The 23903-nt window shown below is 44.4% G+C and overlaps 2 protein-coding genes across 2 annotated transcripts in view; both read right to left on the bottom strand.

The window, feature by feature from the left end:
* pros1 (protein S) overlaps positions 1-2408 on the bottom strand; it is a 44159-nt gene extending 41751 nt beyond the window's left edge. The window contains exon 1 of the mRNA XM_055636625.1: positions 2140-2408. Within this exon, the coding sequence (XP_055492600.1) occupies positions 2140-2200 (61 nt within the window). The 5' untranslated portion in view covers positions 2201-2408. The remainder of the gene's footprint in view (positions 1-2139) is intronic.
* A 6669-nt stretch (positions 2409-9077) lies between these two features.
* rasa3 (RAS p21 protein activator 3) overlaps positions 9078-23903 on the bottom strand; it is a 154046-nt gene continuing 139220 nt past the window's right edge. The window contains exons 17-24 of the mRNA XM_055636624.1: positions 23504-23581; positions 21993-22066; positions 17910-18016; positions 16615-16697; positions 15748-15956; positions 13604-13707; positions 12239-12422; positions 9078-11338 (exon numbers count right to left, since the gene is read on the bottom strand). Of these exons, the coding sequence (XP_055492599.1) occupies positions 11263-11338; positions 12239-12422; positions 13604-13707; positions 15748-15956; positions 16615-16697; positions 17910-18016; positions 21993-22066; positions 23504-23581 (915 nt within the window). The 3' untranslated portion in view covers positions 9078-11262. The remainder of the gene's footprint in view (positions 11339-12238; positions 12423-13603; positions 13708-15747; positions 15957-16614; positions 16698-17909; positions 18017-21992; positions 22067-23503; positions 23582-23903) is intronic.

Consider the following 23903-nt stretch of genomic DNA (forward strand, 5'->3'; position numbering starts at 1 on the left):
CTGATTGAGGCACAGCACTGGCAGAGACTGATTGAGGCGCACCACTTCCTGGTTTTATAGTCCCTCCCCCTCCCTCCAGCAGGGGCAGCAGAGAGAATGAGGAATTTTGTAAAAACATTAATATCTCTGTCATTTTTCATCGACGGGAAGAATCCTCGGCACACATGCGGCGGAGGGGGGCTCTGAGCGAGGTGGCCAAAAATGACGGCCATAGGTGGTGTCGTTCTCTCAGAAATCGCAGCACAGAAAGCCAAAACCGGTCAAGAACAGACTTTTAGTAATATAGATATATATATGGCATATATATGACATAGTAATATCATATATATATATATATATATACACATAAATAAACATAAAGTGCAATAGACTGTTATAAATCAGAGTTTGTTTGAAGTTGTGTTCAATAGCCTAATGGCTGTTGGGAAGTAGCTGTTCGTGAACCTGGATGTACCAGATTTCAGGCTCCTGTATCTTCTACCTGATGGCAGTGGAGAGATGAGTGTGTGGCCAGGATGCTGTGGGTATGGGTTACAAGGATGCAAACAGTGGAACTAGTGGGGGAGGGGGGAGAGAGGGAATGTAGGGGTTACTTGAAATTAGAGAATACAACCCAGCGGTATGAACAATGATTTATCTAATTTCTCTTATACCTAAAACCTCAATTGTTGAAGGCAAGCATACAATATGCCCTCTTTACCACTCTACCTGTGTTGCCACTTTCAGGCAGCAATGGTCTTGGATCCCGACCCCTCTGTATATCAAAGTCGTTAAAGGTCTTGCTATTAATTGATACCGTTTCCTTACATTCGACCTCCCAAAGTGCAACACCTCACATTCATTCATATTAAATTCCATCCGCCATTTCACCACCCATATCTGAAATTGATCTAAATCCAATTGTATCATTAGACAATAGACAATAGAAACATAGAAATTAGGTGCAGGAGGAGGCCATTCGGCACTTCGAGCCTGCACCGCCATTCAATGTGATCATGGCTGATCATCCCCAATTAGTACCCCGTTCCTGCCTTCTCTCCATATCCCCTGACTCTGCAATTTTTTTTTATCATTAGACAGCTTTCCTCCCCGTCTACAACTCTGCCAATTTTGCTGTTGTCTGCAAACGTACTAATAAAACCATCTATATTTACATCCCGGTTGTATATATATATATATCACAAACAGACCTTATCCAGTTGTAACAATACTCTTCCACCGCAACCCCCAGTCTATAATTGGTAAGCCATAGATGTGTGGGAGGGAATGGGAGGGGGTTAGAGAAGAGGAGGCAAGGGGATTAGAGAAGGGGGTGGGTGCGGTGGGTAGAGAAAGGAAAAGATTGCTGGAAAGCAGGAGGAAAGGAGTTATAGAGGGGGAGTGAAGGATGTTGGAAAAGGGGATTTTATAGGGAAAAGAGGAGAAGGAAGGGGAGATTTAGCGAGAAGAAAGGGGGATTTAGAGAGGAGAGATGAATTTTGAGGGGAAGGAGGAGGCTTTTAGAGTGGGGGTGGGTGGGTGGAAGGGGGAATTTGTAGAGATGAAGGTAGGAAGAGAGGATGAGGGAGGGGGGGTTAGAGAGGAGATTGACGGGGGTTAGAGAGGGCGTAAAAGGGATTAGAATGGAGGGGTTAAAATGCAGGGGGAAGGGGGATGGGATAAGGGAGTCAACAGGGCAGGTTTAGGTGACGGGAAGGGGAGAATGGGATATTGGAGCGGGAGGGAGGAGGGGTAAAAGGGGGGAAGGGGTCTGGGGAAGGAGGAGGGGGGGGAGATTTTGGGTTAAAATGCAAGGGGCACTAGAGAGGCGACTTGGATAAGGGGAGAAGAAAGGGCAGTTGCTGGAAGGTGTGGAAGGTGAAGGGGTAGGATTGAAGAGGAGAGGAGTGTATTTGCTGTGAGGGTCGGCACTGGAAGGTGGAAGGGGGGGGGAGGGGGGAGGAGGGGAGGGGGGAGCCTGCATGTGTGGTTTGGGATGTAGGAGAAGGGGGGGGGGGGGGAGATTTGGTGCGAGGAAGGGTGCAGATGCTGGGACCCGGGGAAAGAGCTGGGAATTGGGGGGGGGGGGGGGGGGGGGGGGGTAGAGAGGGATGTTCAGCGGGGTGAGAGGAGCCGCCGTGTCCCCAGCGGGTTACTCACAGGACGTGGCCCCGGACAGGACGAGGAGGCAGGCGACCCCCGCGAGTAGTGGCCCGGCCATAGCGAGAGGGACGGCTGCAGCCGGCGCACGGATGACCCTGGATCAGAGCTGTGACTGCGCGGTGGGAGGAGCGGAGATATGGGGGAGGAGGAGGGAGGAGAGCCGCTCTCTGCACACTCACACACACACACTCACACACACACACACACACACAGAGCAATGCAGCGCCTGCATGTGTGTGTTTGCACCTGTAAACTCCAATGCCTCCCTCAAACACCACATCCGAATGGCCTGATTCTCCTCCTATCACTTATGACCCTTTGAACCCCCTCCTACTGACCCCTCTCTGGCCTCATTTGGCGGCGGAGACCCATAGCGGTCGTAGATAAATTGCAATTGCACTGAGCGTGCAGGAAGGAACTGCAGATGCTGGTTTAACCCGAAGATGGACACAACATGCTGGAGTAACTCAGCGGCAGTGTAAGGTGTGAACTCCACCCTCTTTTATGTCTTGTTCTCACACCTTACACTTCCTTATCTCTGTATCTCCCCTTCCCCTGACTCAGTCTGAAGAAAGGTCTCGACCCGAAACGTTACCTGTTCCTTTTCTCTAGAGATGCTGTCCGTCCTGCTGAGTTACTCCAACATTTTGTGTCTATCTTTGGAATTGGACTGATCACACACGCCGTTCTGCCATCCTTTGGTTAAACACTGACCATGTTCAGCCCCCCCCCCCCCCCCCCCCCCTCGCATTAATCTCCTGCCTACGCATTCTTCTTCCCCCACACCCCAGCTCCCATTTTCCCACCGCCCCACCACCAGCCACCAGTCCAAGCTCAATGTGAATATGAGCCCTGTTTACCAGTGCAGGCAGGAGCGGGTCATTTATCCCCTGTCCTGCCACTCGACACGACTGTGGCTGGTCTGATCTTGGCACAGCTCCCCTTGCGCTCTTCGTCCTCATAACCCCGATTCCAAAACCTGTCACTCTCGGTCGGGACCACACGGCGTGACTTGGGTCAAGAGGTTAAATGCAAGAGGATGCTTCGCTGCCCAAGGAGTTTCCATTCAGAGCTGCGATGAATCTTCGGTGATCTGGATCATGGAGGCGCAATCCTTAGAGACACAGCGCGAGTCCGCTCCGACCAGCGATCACCCCGGGGTGGGAGATTGCAACCTTCACGTGGTCCACCCTGTTTCGACTAATGCAATCAACCCGACGTGCACACACAAGATCGTATAGAAAAAGTCGACCTACAACTTTAGGCTGTGCACGCCATACGCAAGAAGAAGTAGAAGCGATCACCCCCTACACTAGCACTGTTGTCCCACACACAAGGGACAATTTGTAATTGTGCTGAAGCTAGTTAACCTACAAACCTGTACGTCTTTTGTAGTATGGGAGGAAACGAAAGCACCCGGAGGAAACCCACGCGGTCACGGGGAGCAGGTGCAGCACCCGCAGTCAGGATCGACCCTGGATCTCTGGGGCTGTAAGGCAGCAACTCCACCACTGCGCCACCATGTCGTCCCGGTCATTGAGTTCGTTCAAAACCGAGACGGGTTGATTTCTGTATTGTAAGGGAATCACTCGAGGGATATGGGGAAATGGCAGGAGAGATGGACGGAAGGATAAGATCATGCTGAATGATGGAGCGGGTTCTTAGGGCCAGGCAGCCAATCCCTGCTCACTGGCGATTTGATCTTCTCATTCTGCGGTTCAGCTGTTGAAACACGGCGCCTTGGGTTCCCAGTGCAGTCGCGCTAGCTTTCCATTATTTCTGAAAATGTCCTTTGCTCCCGAGGGAAGCTGCTTGAACGTGAGGTGCCTCATTGCGGACGCGAGAAGCTATGGGCAGATGACACAACCTGTTTTTTTCCAGAACAAAAAAGAGATATGCCAAGTGCTGGAGTAACTCAGCTAGTCAAGCAGCATATCTGGAGAAGATGAATACTGCAGCAATTTGTGAACCCATTCCTTCTCTCCAGAGATGCTGCCTGTCCCACTGAGTTACACCAGCATTTTGAGTCTACCTTCGATTTAAACCAGCATCTGCAGTTATTTCCTACACATGAATACGAGACGTATCGGGTCGGGGTTTCAAACTGAAGAAGGGTCTCAACCCGAAACGTCACCTGTTCTTTTTCTCCAGAGATGCTTCATGATCCGATGAGTTACTCCAGCTTGTTGTGTCTATCTTCATGTTTAAACCAGCATCTGCAGTTCATTCTTATATATTTTGCCAGCTCCACTGCGAAATCTCCTCAAGGGATGACTATGAAGTTCTCATCCCTCTGCAACATCCTCGCATTAATCTCCTGCTCTACGCATTCATTTGTTCTATCAATTCAATTCAATTCAATTTAAAAACTTTATTGGCATGATAAAAAAAAACATTGTTATATTGCCAAAGTATAAAACATGACATACATATTTGAAATGCCTAAGTATAAATACAAGTATACAGTGCATGGATAGATATGTCCCTGTACATAAACTTGCAATAGGCCGATAGCCCTTTTATTGATTGCTACCCGTTCTTGTAGCTGTAAGCAGTACAACACAATAGCAAGTTTAGCAATTCAATATTAATTTCTTAGTGTTAGTTAATGTCGATTAGTGTGTGCGTACATATGTGCATGTTGGTCATTCACCGTCTCTCAGGTTATGGCATGCTGTTACGTATTGTGCACCAAGATGTGCCGTATTTCCTTCACCAAGGATTATTCTTAGTTTTGATGTATCATCTAGTTCTTTAAAATCAGGGGTTGCCACACTGAGTTTGTCAAAGTATGCTTTCCTTGTTTTGTCAAATTTATTGCATTTTAGGAAGAAGTGCACCTCTGTTTCAACCTCATCTGTCAAACAGTGGCCACATATTCTGTTTTTTCTTGGTTGCCAGAATCTCTTCTGTCTTCCTTTTTCAACTGCCAAATAGTGGTCACTTAATCTGTATTTGGTGAGGGTCTGTCTCTGCTATATGTCTCTAACAGTTGAGAGATAGTTTGCCAATTTATGGTCTCTTTTTAGGGAACGGTAACATTCTAATCTGCTTTGGCTTTTGGTTTCTTTATCCCAATGTTCCAAGTACGTTTCTTTACATTGTTTGATAATTTGGTTCACTCTAATTGGTGATTGGGGGTCAGTATTGATCTGGGGCCGGTCAGGGTTTAACTGGATAGGGTTTAACTGAATAGGGGTAGTTAGTCTCAGTACCAACTGACACAGGGAACTCTTTTCTGGGTTCCCCTCTTGTGTTTGAAGGGCTTTAAACTGGAGGGTATCTGGGGGGCTAGATTTAAGGTGATTCCAAAAATTTAGTGCTCTTTTCAGGATATTTATTATCAGTGGGTATCTGCCTAATTCCGCCCTACGTGCGTTTGTTGGTGTTTTCCTTTGGATACGGAGGGTGTTCCGACAAAATTCCGCATGCAGGGCCTCCGTTGTATGTTTTTCCCATTTACTATAACTATGGTGACTGAGCGGACCCCATACATCACTACCATAAAGCGCAATAGGCTGGATTACACTGTCAAATATTTTAAGCCAAATTTTAATTGGGATTTGGATGTTGTAGAATCTTCTTTTTATTGCCTACAGAGCTCTTCGAGCTTTCTCTTCTATATCTCTATATCACCGTCTATATCTCTCGTTTCCCTTTCCCTTGACTCTCAGTCTGAAGAAGGGCCGTGATCAGAAATGTCACCTATTCCTTTTCTCTAGAGATGCTGTCTAACCCAATGAGTTACTCCAGCATTTAGTGTCTATCTTCGTCGGTATTGTAACGGTAGCAGAGAGACCCTTCCCTAGACACCACAGGTGGATCTATCTCTATCTTAAAGATGGTTATCACACTTAGCCCTCTCCGAGGTCATCACCTCAGTATGTTTACAATATACATCAATGATTTAGATGGGGGGATTCAAAGGAACATTAGCAAATTTCCAGATGACACAAAGCTGGGTGGCAGTGTGAACCGTGAGGAGGATGCTATGAAAATGCAGGATGACTTGGACAGGTTGGGCGTGTGGGCAGATGCATGGCAGATGCTGTTTAATGTGGATAAATGTAAGGTTATCCACTTTGGTAGCAAAAACAAGAAGGCGGATTATTATCTAAATGTAGCAATGTTAGGTCTGCAATTTATCCCACCAGATAAAGCATAAAAAGATGTTTAATTTGACGCCTAATTCACTTTCATATCTTCAGTATTAAAAATGTTATGACCATTTTCATACTCAGAAATGAGCATCTTGTTCCAATTGCTTTTGCATTGCCACAAAAGCTGTGATCGAGGACAGTCAAAAGCCCATAACTTTCTTAAAAATTAAGAGAACTGAATGAAATATTCAGTTATTATAGATTGAAGCATTCTGAAACAAATATAAAACATCTGACTTGGATGACCAGAAATTAAAGCATATAATTAGTTAACAACTTAATTGTAGCCAATTACAAAATTGACCATTGTGACGGAAATAGTAATAAACACCCTGACTGCCTTGAAAATTCAAAAATGTGATATTCTCAAGATCAGAACTTTAATATCATTGTATTATATGCTGTAAGTCTGTGACAGATAGGTAAATAGATTACAATTTCTAGCAATAGACCAAGTCTTTATGGAGAAGATCAGTTGCTAGCTGGTACATTGGCATATCATAATCAGTAGCATCATCATACTCCTCAGATTGTAACCAATAAGCAACTCTGTACAGTTTGTTTTTCCTCAACTTTTCAATTTTGGCATTGTAAACTATAGGTTTTTGCTCTTCAAACCAAGCATGATATGCCTTTCTGCCCACTACTTTCCCATTAAGAATGTCCTGTAGATTCCATTTCTTAAGAAAAGGATATTTTTTTCAAAATAGCCCAAGTATCCAAATAACAAACTATTCCCATTCACACAAGAATTCACAATATAACATTATTTTTAAATCTCACTGCCATTAATTCATATGCCAGATGGAAGGAATTTGATGTTTAATTCCCATAAATTAATCTAGAAACATCCACAATATAATCAAAATTGTAATTTTTTATTAGGGAAGTACAACGGGACCTTGGGATCCTTGTTCATCAGTCAATGAAAGTAAGCATGCACGTACAGCAGGCAGTGAAGAAAGCGAATGGCATGTTGGCCTTCATAACAAGAGGAGTTGAGTATAGGAGCAAAGAGGTCCTTCTGCAGTTGTACAGGGCCCTAGTGAGACCACACCTGGAGTTTTGTGTGCAGTTTTGCTGCCCTAATTTGAGGAAGGACATTCTTGCTATTGAGGGAGTGCAGTGTAGGTTTATAAGGTTAATTCCCAGGATGGCGGTACTGTCATATGCTGAGAGAATAGTGGCTGGGCTTGTACACTCTGGAGTTTAGAAGGATGAGGGGGATCTTATTGAACCATATAAGATTATTAAGGGTTTGGACATGCTAGAGGCAGGAAACATGTTACCGATGTTGGGGGAGTTCAGAACCAGAGGCCACAGTTTAAGAATAAGGGGTAAGCCATTTAGAACGGAGATGATAAAACACGTTTTCACACAGAGAGTTGTGAGTGTGGAATTCCCTTCCTCAGAGGACTTTGGAGGCCGGTTCCCTGGATACTTTCAAGAGAGAGCTAGATAGGACTCTTAAAGATAGCTGAGTCAGGGGATATGGGGAGAAGGTAGGAGCAGGGTACTGATTGGGGACGATCAGTAAGTAATCATTGTTGATACAGATGATCAGTAAGTAACATTGAATGGCCGTGCTAGCTCGAAGGGCCAAATGGCCTACTCCTGCACCTATTGTCTACCCGTTGCCTCCACACTAACTACCTGTCCAACAATGCCTCCGTTCTGAAAATCTTCTCCTCATCCTCCAACCTACTCTCCCACCTGGATATAAAGTGACTGCTCAAGTGTGGGGGACGTTCATCCAAGGCCTTGAACAATCCATCCCACATTTGATTTCTAACTATTCCTGCTACTAAGTGGAATCATGGTTGCATTGTGTACATCGATTTTTGCACTAATAAAGCCTGGTTTCCTGGAATAATTGATCATTAATGTATTATGTTATTGATTACTATATTGTGGTATTGCATTATGGAGCCTGTAAAAGATGCGGTACAGACAGCAATGGAACAATCTTGGCTCTTGATGGGAGACTCATCATCCTGAAACATTAATTCTTTCTCACTCTACATATGCTGCCTGATCTGCTGAACATCGCTGCTATTCTGTGCTGTCTTGTTGATGGTTATTATTCATTATTTAGTTTAATTTAATTTAGAGATACAGCACAGAAACAGGCCCTTCAGCCCACCGAGTACACACCGACCAGCGAACCCACATTAATTCTACACACGAGGGACAATTTAACATTTACCAAGCCAATTAACCTTCAAACCTGTACAACTTTGGAGTGTGGGAGGAAACTGAAGATCTCGGAGAAAACCCACGCAGGTCACGGAGAGAAGGTACAAACTCTGTACAGACAGGCACCCGTAGTCAGGATCTAACCCGGGTCTCTGGCGCTGTAAGGCAGCAACTCTACCGCTATGCCATCTTTTATTGCTATAGTTTTCTCAGTTGTATGGTGAAAAACAATTGTTTTGGTTACTAGCCAGGCAAATCATAGCATATGTGAGTTACCTGGCCATTGTGTCCATGTGGCATTGGAGGCATCTTGAACAGAAGCAGATGCCAACCAATTACAGTAGTGGTGGTTGCCAATTGCCTGGGATACACCCGAGGTCAGGACAGAATCTCTCTCTGTTTGTCAGTTGAGTATAGTCATACAATGCATAATTAGGGGACGGAGCAGAAGATGAGATATTGGGAGAGTTTCTGATGACGCCTCACTCAATCCTGAAGGATTTGGCCATTGGTACCAAACTGCCCTTTTCACCACCCAACCTCTGTGATGCAAGTCATGTTTAATGCAAGAGTACAAAGCTGTTAAAAACTCATGGTTTTATTTGGCAGTTAAAAATACAGTGTCCCATTAATATATTCACGTACAGTAAAAGCTTGGTTATTCTGCCAGTGCTTTACTTGACTGGTGTCAATCAATCAAATATGGTGGCTAACCCAACTTTAGCCTGCCCACTTCCTTAACACTCCTTCAATGTTGTCTCAAGCTGTGGCCAAATGCACCCCTAATCTTAGCTCAGGTGCTTCCTCAATGCTGATCCAACCTCAGCCCAAATACTCCCTTAACACTATCTCTATCACTGACTGCATACTCCCTCAACACAGCCCTGAGTTCAGCCCAGACATTTTATGACACTGCCCAATATCATCTGGGGCATTTTCTCAACACTTTGCTAACTTCCGCTCAAGATAACGCCACCCCAGTACCAGCCCAGGTGTTCCCTCAACACTAGCCAAATATCAGTTCAGATGTTTCCTCAACACGGGCCCAAAGTAAGTCGAGGCATTCCCTCTGACGTGCTGATCACCAGAGTATGCCTGTTGATCTGTCAATGAACCAAGCTTTCAATGTTCATGGTTTAAGTTACACGGATTGCTGCAAATTCCATCCTGTTGACTGAACTGGACACTCATATGGAAGTAACATTTCCCTTTAAAGTTACAGAAATTGTAGTATATACAACGTTCAATACACTTGTTTAAAACATGATAAATCAGTTCTACCGCTATGACAGTGGTTCTTTAAAAACAGATATACTAATATACAACTCCCAGCAGCGCACAGGAATTCCAACTACCCACGATTGAGGTTGTATTTCTTATTCCTTTAGATAAAAATGTGCAATTGCAAATGAAGTTTTAAAATGGTTAAAAGTGAAGCAGGAAGCAGGGTCATTAAAAAGACTTTTGCAACAGAGCAACTGGGTCCAAACTCTATCGCTGTTGTTCGTTAATGTTGTTTCACGGGGTGATGGGGGAGGGAGGACATCGTGTTTCTCACAGGTGCCTCATTGGAAGCCTTGACAAGGTCATGTCCATTCAAGGTCACGCACGGACGTACTCAGTTGGATTTAACGCATAAGAGAGCGTCACCACTGGACATGAGACATCACTGTGAATGCACAGCAGACTGTTGGTACAGTGTACACATTCCCTTTAAATAATGGGACTTTGTCACATTATCAAACAGACAGTGGTATAAATATGGGACAATATACAATTGCAGACAAGAGATTCTGACAGAATGGCACAACTTAATGCTGACTGAGAGACATAAGAGACTGCAGCTGCTGAGTTCTGGAGCAAAACCAAACTGCTGGAGGAACTCAGCGGGACAGCCAGCATATGTGGAGGTAAATAGACAGATGATGCTTCAGGTCGAGCCAAAACGTGGCCCATCCATTTACCTCCAAAGATGCTGTCTGACCCGCTGAGTTATTGAAGCAGTTTGTTTTTTGGTTAATACTGAGTGAGACAGGTCAGCTCGGAGTCTGATCTGGTCCTCAACCCAGAGGCAGCAGTGGTAAAAAACAATGGTGCGAGTGGATCTCGATGGACCCAGACCCAGGCGTGATCCCCAGGAACCCGGCATGGAGGGGCGACCGTTTCTCACACTGGTTTGGACCAAGAGTCATTTTTAAAAACATCACAGGGAGATAAGAATGTGGGGACAATACCACAGATGTCTAGCTGCTAAAGGGTAATTATGCAAAGCTCTGTAGATGGCAGTCATGGCACCTATATCTGGGACAAAGCCCCATACTCCAAACCCCTGCTTCTGATTAGTGGCACTGCCAACATTACCACAGAGTGCAGTATCTGCACCTTAAGGTAAGTTTGCTTCATCAGTCCAATACCCAGCTGGGCTGACCCAGTCGTGGCAAACTCTCTTCACTGGAATCTATCGCCGACTGGTTCACTTTCAATGATCATTCAACTGATCGCTGCTTAGAACGGGTATAAAATAACTGCCCCAAAGGCAGATAGTTAGTCATCTGTTATCTGCAGATAACTAAAGTGCATACTGTAACAGTTTGTGGAGACATCGTTAACATGGTATGGAAAAGTTGATTAAGATGAACACTGCAAATCTGTACACTTTACACAAATTATCCTCTATATCTCAAATTTAGTTTCGAGCTGGGACCAGCACTTTCAGGTATAAAGTAACTCTCTCGGCTTTCCAGTTCTTTCTCAAATCTGCTGGTCACACGGAGTTGGCTGGACGTCTCGAGGTCTCGGTTATGTAGCACTGAAGGGATTTATCACCAATTGGATGTTCCCTAAAATAAATCAAAATACAAATAAACAAGTTTAAAAATAGCATTTTTTTCACGTTGGCAATAAAGAGGGTGCTTATTCACAAACCTAGGGAGATAACTCGATAAGATAATACTTCCTATCGTGAATAAAGCAGAGGTTCTTGACAAGAATCCTGGACCATACCATAGATGCATAAAGTCAGAGAGCAATACAGCATGGAAATAGGAAGGGTTCCGACCCAAAATGTTACCCATTCCTTTTCTCCAGAGATGCTGCCTGCCCCGCTGAGTTACCCCAGCACTTTGTGTGTATCTTCGGCATCTGAACTTCCTTCCTACACATGGAATTAGGTCCTTCGGCCCAATTCGCCCATGGTGCCTAACCGAGCTAGTTGCACACCTGCATCTGCCCTATATCTCTCTAAACCTTTCCTCTGTCAGTACTTGTCCAAGTATGTTTTAAATGTTGTATTTGTATCCACCTTAGACACTTCCTCTGGCAGCTCTTTCCTTGTACCAACCTTCTTGTGAGAAATTGCCCCCCAGGTCCCATTTAAATCTTCCTCTTCTCATCTTAAATCCACGTGCTTTTGCTTTAGTCTTTGCCACCCTGTGAAAGAGACTGTCACCATTCACCATCTTTTGAGGAAGAGAGTTTCTAAACACAGCCCATGTCTGGAGTGGGTGCTGAACAACTAACTGGCCAAACAGTGGGCTGAATCATTCTAATTTACGACATGGAACAGGCCATTCAGCCCATCGCCCTGGTGCTGGTGTTCACGTTCCACACAAACCTCCTCCTGCCAATCTTCATCTCACACCATCAGTAAGAGAACAATAATGCAACCTATCCCACTTGGGGCATTTCTTAGAGAAAGGATATTGGAGAAAGTAAAAAAATATGAATAAAGAATGACTTACTGGCTGCCATACTTGGTCCTCTTGAACTTGTTCCTCTTGTACTGTGAGTGCTCCAGGTCCAGGGTCTGAACAGCAGCTATGATCTGCTTGAGGACTTTATATGTCTCTTGGGGATCATCGATGATAAAGGTTGAATACTCCTCCTGCTCTGGCCCATCATACACAGACTTGCTGCCACAAGCCTCTGGGAACAAGGGTGAAATGGAGCCGATTATTTTTAGTTTAGTTTAGTTTAGATATACAGTGCTGAAACAGTCCCAATTCAGTTCAGTTTATTGTCACGTGTATCAAGGTACATTGAAAAGCTTTTGCTGCGTGCCAAACAGTCAGCAGAAAGACAATACATTATTACAATCGATCCATTTACAGTGTACAGATACATGATCAGGGAATAACAAGCTCTTACTGAGCAAGCTCCTATGCGAGAGCGGCTCTATGCAGACCAATAAAGCTTAGCTTCGCTTTGCGATTGGGCTGAGTTAGCTGATAGTACTAATTGGAACTCAGCCACAAGAGAGAGAAGACAAGATGTACTGCTGATAGTCACTGTGGAGGTTCACATTTGGAGCAGGACGGCCCAGCTATCAGCGTGCCACTGCACAGCAACTCAGCCTCAAGCTGAACTCTGTTTGACATAACGTTACATGGTATGTATGTAAGTACAGAAGCAGGCCATTCAGCCCCTCTGGTCAATGATGATATTTCTGCTTCACAGCCATCTGCTCCTGCTTCACTCTCCCTTGCCTCCCCCTTAGCTTAGTTTGGAAATACAGTGCGGAAACATGCCCTTCGACCAACCGAGTCCGCGTCGACCAGCGATCCCTGTACACTAGCTCTATCCTACACACACTAGGGACAATTTACAATTTTTACCGAAGCCAAATTAACCTACAAACCTATACTTCTTTGGATTGTGGGAGGAAACCGGAGAATCTGGGGAAAACCCAGGCGATCATGGGGAGAACGTACAAACTCTGTACTGACAGCACCCGTAGTCAGGATCGACACCAGGTCTCTGGCACTGTAAGACAGCAACTCCACAGCTTCCCCATTGTGATGCCCCCATACTCCACTTAACACTTAAAAAAAAAACGGAAATCACCCTCTTCCTCCATCACCCCACACCAATGTGGCTGACTCTCAAGTTATCTTTCAGGCTGGTGTCCTTGCAATAGTCGTTTCAGGCAGCAATTGCAACCTCCCAAGAATTTATGTATAAAACTCCCCACTCCTCAAACTACAAAATGATTCTCCTCCCTGCACTTTCCTCCAGCCTCTGTAGTCATAAAGTTGCCACCACGTTTTGCACCTCTTGCATCAGTGACAGAGGACACAGTTTTACGTCAGATTTTCAGCATCTTTCACCTTGCATCTTCTCCAGCTTGGTCCTGTGAGTGTTGAAGAGGGAGTAAATATGCTCCGTCTCGCGGTCACCGTCTACGTCCAGCTGAATGTCTGCCGGAAGGCCACTGCACAGAACAGACACACCACATGGGATTCAAATCAACGTAATGGCCACTAGCCCAAAAGGTAAAGCACTTAAAAACACAGTACGTGCAGGCTTTACCAAAGGCAGACTGCTAAACACACAGTGTCACAACAAAATACTTTAGTTTTATTTTAGAGATATAGTGCGGAACAGTCCCTTTGGCCCACCGAGTCCGTGCCGACCAATTATCCTACACACACTCGGGACAATTTAAAATTTTACCAAGTCAATTAGCCTCAAACCTGTCGGTCTTTGGAGTATGGGAGGAAACTGGAGCTCCCGGGGGAAACTCACGTAGCTCACCAGGAGAATGTACAAACTCTGTACCGACAGCACCTGTAGTCAGGATTGAACCTGGGTCTCTGGCGCTGTAAGGCAGCAACTCAACCACTGCAAAGATGGCATTTCAGTGCACAGTGGCCATCTTCTCCTTGTAGAGGGTGGTGAATCCCTGGAGTTCTATGTTCTAGCAGGTAGCGGAAGTCGGGTCATTACAAATATTTGTTAACTTGAGGAATAAACGGGCTGGAGAAGTGGCACAGAAGAGGAGTTGAAGCCAGCACAGGTCAGTCACAGTCATATTGAATGGGATAGGATTTGAGGGGTCTGATGGCTGTCTTCTTGTTGCTACCTGCAGAGGTTTTCAGTGGAGATTGGAAAGAGTGGTTTGAAAAAGTGCACTGGTCATTGGGTTAGTAACTCGGGAGTATAAATTTGAAAAAACAGAAAATGAAGGAAATACTCAGCAGGTCAGGCCACATCTGTGGGAAGAGAAGCAGAGCTAATGTTTCAGGTCAAAGACCCTTCGACAGAAGCAGGAAGGAGATAAAAGTAAAGGTACACAAAATTGCTGGAGAAACTCAGAGGGTGCAGCAGCATCTATGGAGCGAAGGAAATAGGCAACATTTCGGGCCGAAACCCTTCTTCAGACTGAACGTAGCTCTATGACTACAGAGGCTGGTGGATAAAGGTAGCTTGTTAGACTCTAAGGAGAGTCGGGTGAGTGGTAATAGAAGGTTCTGGACCAGTGGAAACCTCATTCACCATCAACCCTTAAAGTCTCTTCATAGTCAAAGGCTCTAGGGTCTCATATCAGTGATTTTTCTTTGTGCTTTCTCCCAGACTTTGACTTTTATTCTTGAGATAGAATCTAGATACATTAAAGATTGAGAGCTGTGTAGGAAGGAACTGCATGTGCTGGTTTACACCGAAGATAGACACAAAATGCTAGAGTAACTCAGCTGGTTAGGCAGCATCTCAGGAGAAAAGGAGTCCGACCCAAAATATCACCTATTCCTTTTCTCCAGAGATGCTGCCTGACCCACTTAAATACTCTTCACATTTTGTGTCTAATGAAAGAGAGCTCTTGTATTGTAAAACAGAGTTCATCCACAGTAATTTCCTGATAAAGCAAAACCAGATGACCATGGGGATATGCAGTATATTTAAGATCACCTATATATGCAAAGGACCGTGTTAGAAGATTTTTTTTTGTATTTAGAGGGGTTAGGATGTTAAAAGTCGAATCAGGATCAGTAAGGGAAGAATTGTTTGGTGTATAGGAAGGAACAAAAGAGGGGTCTTGATCGGAAACGTCGCCTATTCCTTTTCTCCAGAGATGCTGCCTGCCCGCTGAGTTACACCAGGATTTTGTGTCTATCTTAATTATCTAGTGTCGTTTAGTGTAGTTTATTATTATCACGCGCACTGAGGTACAGTGAAAAACATTTGTTTCCATGCTATCCAGTCAAAGAAAAGACTATGCATGATTACAATCAAGCCGTCCAGAATGTACAGATAACGGATACAGGGTATAACATTTAGTGAAAGATTTGCTGCTGAAATAAAGATTTAAAAGAGTGGTGTGATTGTAATGGGTGACAGCAGCTCCTCTTCTGGGACCAGCACACAAAGAGTCTTCTGGCTCCGGCACCACATTTAAAAAAAGTAAACTTAGAAAGGTCTTAATATGTGGGTAAGTGGGACTTGTACAGACAGGTAGAGGGTCTGCTCATCTTACCCAGTGCAGGGGGTACACCCAGAGGCACCGTCGGCACTGGCCTTGCAGCACAGCCAGTGCCCGTTGAGGTAGGCCGATGGGTGGTACGTGGTCAGCCGCTTCTGGTTGCACTGACTAACTTTGGTCAGGATGTCCATCCAGTCTTTGGCCTCCACACAGTTGTTGGCCTGGATGTACAGCGCTCTCTCGGGCTGAATGACTTGAAACATCTGATTTGAAGCAAGCACAAGATTCAATTTGCTCATACGCTGTATTAACCCAGGTGGCAATCTTAAATTCTCCTATTTTCTGCAATTTGGATGGAGGATTGCACAATGTCAAATCCCTTTCAAATCCTTCTATGATGTATCCCTCCCCATCTCCAGTCCTCCATATTCTTCCTACCTCCAGTCATCTATAGCCTACTCTTCTAACCCTTTATAACCTTCCCTCTTTATGTCTCCAGCCCTCCAGAACCTGCCCCATCTTATCTCTCCACCAGAAGCTCCAGACGTCTCTTGAGCATCCTGGATTTTAATCCCTCTGTTTCTGGCAGCCATACTTACAACTCCCTATACCCCCTCACAGAATCGTTGTGTCTCTCTCCCCTTTAAGACTCTCCTTAAACTTATCTCTTTGACCAGGCTTCTAGTCACCAGCCCAACTCCTCTTTCTGTGGTTCAGATTTTGTCTAGCGAGTTTCCTATGAAGCATGGCAAGACATTACAGGCACCATGTCAATGTGCTTATTGTGGCAGTATGCAATCTTCCCACATCCAACCGTGTTCCATTTCCACCCATTCTGAGCCCCAGCGTTAAGCACTTCAGTGAAAATTACCCGAATCTTCCATCTTTACGTCGATGCACACAATCTAACATTCTACTCACATTTTTCATTTTGAATGATTCTTCCTCTAGTTTCTCAACTGCGAGGATATTTTCAATTGGAATATTGTACAGTGGGTGGTCACCTAAAAACATCAGGAAAAGAGCTCATTAAAAAAACTTCCTTCCAGAGTGGAAACTTGTCTGAAGCTTTCTGGCCAAGTTCATTATCTAAATCATCAACCAACTGGACAAACCCATTCATATAGTACACAAAAACAGGCCCCACAATGCCTCTGCCTCATGCAAGAGGATTTGAACAAAGATTAAAGGCGTCTAATTGCAATTATATTGGACCCAGATGAGACTACACCTTAAATACGTTGTCGATCAGGAAGGATATACTTGTACTGGAGAAAGTGCAGCAAAGGCTCATCAGACTGATCCTGGAATTGCATTGCCATGGCTGAGAAGGCCAAGACATTTTTAAATCGGAGGTTGATAGGTTCTTTATTAGTAACGGCATCAAAAGCTACAGGGAGAAGACAGCAGAATGGGGTTGAGAGGGGAATATAGATCAGCCATGATCAAACAGCAGAGTAGACTCGATGCTCCAAATGGCCAAATTCTGCTCCTATGTCTTATGGTCTTATGGAATTCCAGACTGGATTTATTGGAGACTGCTTGATGTTGATGGTCCCTCCTTTTGGGCTCTGTTGATGTGGAATCTTACTGAACCTCCACTCTCGCCAGGAATTCAAGAGGCAGAGAAGGGACAGCAAACTATGAGTGGGATGATGGTGGTGCAAATAAAGTCATCAAGATGGACAGGGACGAGGACAATACGAGGGAATCTACGTCAGTTGTGGTCTTGAGGCTGCCTCATGCCAACCCCTCCCAGCCCTCTCTATTTCCTCAATGCCATCTCCTTCTATCCCCTACTCCTTCATCCATTTATCAAGCATCCCCTTAAGTCCATCTCTGCCCTTCACCTCACCCACTGTTTGTGGGAGTGAGTTCCATTCTTCCTTCTCCATGGGGAAAGATGCACAGCCACTATTTTCTTCCAAGTTATCTGACTGATCACAAGCAGCGGTTGCTGAGTGGAAAGTCACAGTTTACACCAAATATTTTTTAATGCTTTTGCTCCCACGCGCTCCCTCCTGTGATACTCAAAACTCCATTTTTGCCATGACAAGATCTTACTCTCAACATATGTTCGTGTGTGCTGGCCTCAGGAAGGCAACTGAGACCTGGAGCTTGGGAAGAATCACTAGGGAACATAAAGCCAGTGAGGATCCAGGCCCCAGAGGAACACTGCTCCTGTACTAGGAGGGAAGAGCTGTGACCCACTTCACCTTTGTGCTTGTGATAGGTGAGTTCATGGTTGCTCAAGCGAAACCACCTCTTCTTAAAATTCTTGATGCCAAAGCGCTTTCTTCCTTGTGCCCTCTTGATCATACACCTAAATGGAAGTCCAAAAATATCATTTGGAAAGGTTAGTAAATGAAATCTTTACCAGGTAATCAATGTATAGGAGCCTAAAAACTGTAAAGTCCAGGTTCAGGAGCAGCTTCTTCCCTACAACCCAGGCTCTTGAACACAACGAACTCCAACTAAACTGAACATTGCCTCGGTTGGACTAGGGACTTTGGGCTTTGTTTTTGTTTCATAGAAACATAGAAAATAGGTGCAGGAGTAGGCCATTTGGCCCTTCGAGCCTGCACCGCCATTCAATATGATCATGGCTAATCATCCAACTCAGTATCCCATCCCAGCCTTCTCTCCATAAGGGCCACATCTAACTCCCGCTTAAATATAGCCAATGAACTGGCCTCAATTACCTTCTGTGGCAGAGAATTCCACAGATTCACCACTCTCTGTATAAAAAATGATTTTCTCATCTCGGTCCTAAAAGACTTCCCTCTTATCCTTAAACTGTGACCCCTAGTTCTGGACTTCCCCAACATCGGGAATAATCTTTCTGCATCTAGCCTGTCCAACCCCTTAAGAATTTTGTAAGTTTCTATAATATCCCCCCTCAATCTTCTAAATTTTAGCGGGTACATTTCTAGCGTTTCGCATTACATTTATTTATTTCGAGTTGCAGACATCTGATGATACAGAGAAGGATGGCTGAAGAAGGATTGATACGCCAAGTAGCCTTTGCTCCTGGACTGGATGAACCATCCAGATCACCATGACGTATTAGTTTTATAGACTGCTTTGACGGTAAATTGTTGCACCACACATGACCTTGGTTATTTTGTTTATTTAATTTCTATAGAAAAACGCCCAGAACTTGGCAGTGTTATCCTCTAAACTCTTGACTTTGCCAAGGATTATATCTAATCCCAGACTTGCAAAGATTGACCACTCATCTCTAACACTGCAGCTTTCCATCTGACCCCTGTTAAATATTAACTGTTTTCTCGGAAAAAAAACAAGCTCCTGACCAAAGAATGTGAATCACTGATTTCAGATGTTAGCAACAAATCTGGGAGCGTGCTTAGTGCCCACATTGGTGGAAGGAGAAGTCAGAGGAATTGGAATGGATGTTGAAGATACTCAGTTTCAGAACTCATATTCCAGTAACTCTCAGCTCCTCACTGCACCACAAGTGACTGTGAGAGAGGAGGATGGATTCATAAGTGTTCAGAATAATAAAGGGGCTTGGACAGTAAATATGAAGCTGTTTCCAGTTGCAGGAGGATTGCCGAGTTAAGGAGACTAACCACAGAACTGGAACCACATACATAGCAGTTTTTCGGGACGATCGGGAATGCACTGTCTGAAAGGGTAAAGGCGAAATATACTCAAGAGGAACTTTCAAAGATACAAAATAGAGAGAAAATCACAGAGCTATGAGGAAAATGCCTGGGAGCAGGACAAATCCAAGAGCCTTTTCCCAGAGCTACCACTAACATAATGAATCAACCGCCAGCACTAACACGATGGATCAACTGCAAGATTCATCTGATTTTAGTGGGGATTCAGTGTCAAAAACAAAAAGCTGGATTTTCTTCCTTCATGGAGAGTTTAGAATGCGGGAGGCACACTTAACCCAGTTGTTTAGGGTGAACAAAGGGTGGACACCAGAATTTCTGCTGCGTAATATGTGGCAGCCCTGAGAGCAGGTTCTGTACATGGTGGTGGATGGTATGCGACACCATAAATTCTCCGAAATATCCGAGTTTCTATGACTCACTGGATTAAAGGAGAATTGGAATACAGCTGAAATAATAAAAAAGTTGGTCTTGTAAAAGTGATCTTAAAGAAGTTGGATTGTTGTAAAAATCCACCTAGTTTATTGATCTCCTGCTCAGCTTTAGCTAATATGCGACTGCTGTCCCACAGTAATGTGGTTAACTCTTGCCCTGTGAACCGGTTAAGCAAAACCCTCTTCTATCCTGGGTGCCCTTGTATATCAGTCACTGAAAGTAAGCATGCAGGTTTGGCAGGCAGTGAAAAAAGCAAATGGCATGTTGGCCTTCATTGCGAGAGGATTTGAGTTTAGGAGCAAGGAGGTCCTACTGTTGTACGGGGCCCTGGTGAGACCGCAGCTGGAGTATTGTGTGCAGTTTTGGTCTCTTAATTTGAAGAAGGACATTATTGCTATTGAGGGAGTGCAGCATAGGTTAATTCCTGGGTTGGCGAGACTGACACATGATGAAAGAATGAGTCGACTGGGCTTGTATTCACTGGAATACATTCAGAAGAATGAGAGGGGATCTTATAGAAGCATAACATTCTTGAAGGATTGGACAGGCTAGATGCAGGGGAAATGTTCCCGATTTTGGGGGAGTCCAGAACCAGGGGTCACAGTTTCAGAATAAAGGGTAGGCCATTTAGGACTGAGATAAGGAAATCTTTTTTCACCCAGAGAGTTGTGAATCTGTGGAATTTTCTGCCACAGAAGGCAGTGGAGGCCAATTCACTGGATGTTTTCAAGAGAGAGTTAATTTAGATCTTAGGGCTAAAGGAATCAAGGGAAATGGGGAGAAAGCTGGAACGGGTTACTGATTTTGGATGATCAGACATGATCATATTGAATGGCGGTGCTGGCTCGAGGGGCTGAATGGCCTACTCCTGCACCTATTTTCTATGTGTAGAAGAAAAAATTAAAATCTCCATTTAATTTTGGCATCTCTCGTTGACCAGGTGCAGAAGGATATCATGGGAATTTTGGCAAAACAAGTTTCAGACGCATTATCTCTTGTTTGGAAATGCTTAGCATGGTGAAATAAAGCACAGCAAATTAGGACATAGATAAGGAAGCCTGTTTCTCAGTGGGAAGTTATTGAATGCTGGATCACAATGTGACAATGTAACTAATGTGATCAAGAACACAATAGCAATCCCTGGATTGACCACCCACTAGTAGTGCAGAAACGTTGCAGTAAATGGGGGCTTATGATTGGCTCGGAGAGGGAGCAGTGGTTGAAAGATGAGATAGAATAATGGCAAGATGCCCTTGTATTATGTTTGACTTGTATTAACCATCTGTTGTTGAATAAGATTAACATAAACAAAAAGTATATTAAGACTAATGAAATAATTAATACCCACGTAGTAGATAATAATAACAAGAAAACATATAGCCAAGGACGAAGTATATTTTCGTATAGTTGTATCTAACAAAATAAAAGTTGTTTACTGCACTGTATAACTGTCGGCTAATTCTGCTGCAAAGACAGAAACAATGAGCAGTTAACTGCCAAGCATCTCTCCATGATATCATGCAATAAAGCTTCTTGAAGTGAACCTCAAAGTCTGTTTTTCTGTCAATTTCCTCAACACTATGTTGCTGTTTCTATCGAGTAGTTAGGTCACCAGCATCAGTTTAGTTTCATTCAGTTTAGAGATACAGCGTGGAAATAGGCCCTTCGGCCCACCGAGTCCGTGTCGACCAGCGATCCCTGCACACTTACACTATCCTACACACACGAGACAATTTATAGTCTGAAGAAAGGTCTTGACCTGAAACATCATCCATTCCTTCTCTCCAGAGATGCTGCCTGTCCCGCTGAGTTACTCCAGCATTTTTGCGTCTACCTTTGATTTAAACCAGCATCTGCAGATCTGTTCCTATACAGAGACAATTTACAATTATACTAAGCCAATTAACCTACAGGCCTGTGCATCTTTGGAGTGTGGGAAGAAACCAGAGCACCCGGAGAAAACCCACACGGGTCAGACCGTACAGACAGCACCCACAGTCAGGGTGAAACCCGGGTCTCTGGAGCTGTAAGGCAGCAACTCTACTGTGCCGTCCATTCTCCACAGGGGAATGGCAACAAACATTGGCCTTGGAATGTAGGTCACATCATGAGGGAGATGCAGGGTTTTCTGTGCAAAGGTTACTCATAAATAGTTTCATTTGAGTTGGACTGGAAAAAAAATGTATTTACCACAGAGAACAATGAGGTTTATGAACTCACCCTTCCTTTAACACGATTGGCTGCTCAATGCTCCTGTGGTCCTTTCTTCCGGAGGAGGAGATTAAATCTAGGAACTTCATACAGATCACAAACGCAGTGTTAAAGGAGGCACATCTGGACGTACAATCTACCAACAAGCTCCCTTTCTCTGCAAGTATGCGACTGTCTGTGTAACAGAGGAATTGTGACCCTGGAAAAATCCAGACATCTGTCCCCAGACAATTACGCAATTTGACATTTCCTTCATTTAAGAGTATTTCTGTGAAAAACACTTCAAAACAAACTATTTTCCATGATCAGGATAAGTTTACAGATCAGCTGGCTTTTACTGATTAAGAATGTTTTATTTGCAACATCTCAAAGGGAGTCTTTGGGATTCCAATAAAAATCTAGATAAACAATAGTGGTAAAAAAAACCTCGGCTGCTCAGGCACCCAATCCAACCTGACTCCAACAGACCCTACCCCTAATGTCACCCCCCAAAAAATGCCAAAATAATTCAAATTCAACCCCAACTGAATTCTCCCACCACCACAAAAGAATGTACCACCAAACACCCACCCCAAGTAGAACTCCAACCTTGACCCATCCCAACAGATCCCAGATTTCATCATTACCTCATCCCCACCCAGAGAAACCCAGCCCTATATCCATGTCCACAGCACTCCAACCCAATCCCCAGCTCGTTAGGATGCCAAACCCAACTCCAGCTCAACAAGACTCCATCTAGCATAGTGGGTGGCAGTCAGGAGAGCATAGTGGCGTGCAGGGTAGCACAGTGATGCAGCTGGTAGAACTGCTGCCTCACAGCCCCAGCGACCCGGGTTCGATCCTGACTTTGGGCCATGTATATGTGGAGTTTGCAAGTTCTCCCTGTGACCGCGTGGGTTTCCTCCGGGTGCTCTGGTTTCCTCCCACATCCCAAAACTGTGTGGGTTTGTAGGTTAATTGGCTTCTGTAAATTGTTACATGTGTGTAGGGAGTGGGATAACATAAAAGTAGCGTGAATGAGTGATGGACGGTCTGTATGGACTCAGTGGGCCGAAGAGCCTGTTTCCATGCTGCATCTCTAATCTAGCCCTAAACACCACCTCAATGGAATCCCATATTCAAATACAACCCCAAAGCCAATCTACGTCTAATCACATAGAACATCACTAAAACCAAAATTGGCTACAGGCAGGTCAAAAGGTCCCTTCCATTTAATCATGTGGAGGGCCACATGGTTGTGACTAAAATTGCATGATTAGCGTGTTTTTCACAATCTTAGGACACCACAGGTGCCAATGAGGTTCTTTGAAGTGTTAGCATTGCCATAATGCTACCAATTCCACATGGCAAGATAAATGTAACCTGGCCTCGATTAACTGATGGATAAATATTGGCCAGGACATTAAGGTTAGGTTTCACGGGCAACACGGCATATGATGAATAAGCTTCTGAATCTTCAAGATGGATGTTTTTCAGAGCAACTATGACCACGGCATCTACATCAATAAAATATTGCTTACATTTCTTACAGCATCTGTGTATTTCTTATCATTAAAGTGTTCGTAGAAAGCAGCCATGTAGGTTTCCTTAAAACTTGCCTGCAGATAAAATTGAAAAACATGTTACTCTTCAAGTGGGTAAGCAAGGAGATATCAGTGAGGTATTTATTGGCATTCCATTGTTAATCAATAAACCGGGCGCTGCAAAATTCCATAATTACATTGCTCAGCAACAGAATTGGAGGCTTTTTGTTCATTCAGGGGATGTGGGAGTTACTGTCAGGGAGTGGCTGACACTCATAGCTTAATAGGTAATTGACAATAGGTGCAGGAGTAGGCCATTCGGCCCTTTGAGTCAGCACCGCCATTCAATGTGATCATGGCTGATTATCCCCAGTACCCCATTCCTGCCTTCTCCCCA

The sequence above is a fragment of the Leucoraja erinacea genome, chromosome 6 (genome assembly GCF_028641065.1).
Source record: "Leucoraja erinacea ecotype New England chromosome 6, Leri_hhj_1, whole genome shotgun sequence".
In the NCBI taxonomy this organism is placed as follows: Eukaryota; Metazoa; Chordata; class Chondrichthyes; order Rajiformes; family Rajidae; genus Leucoraja; species Leucoraja erinaceus.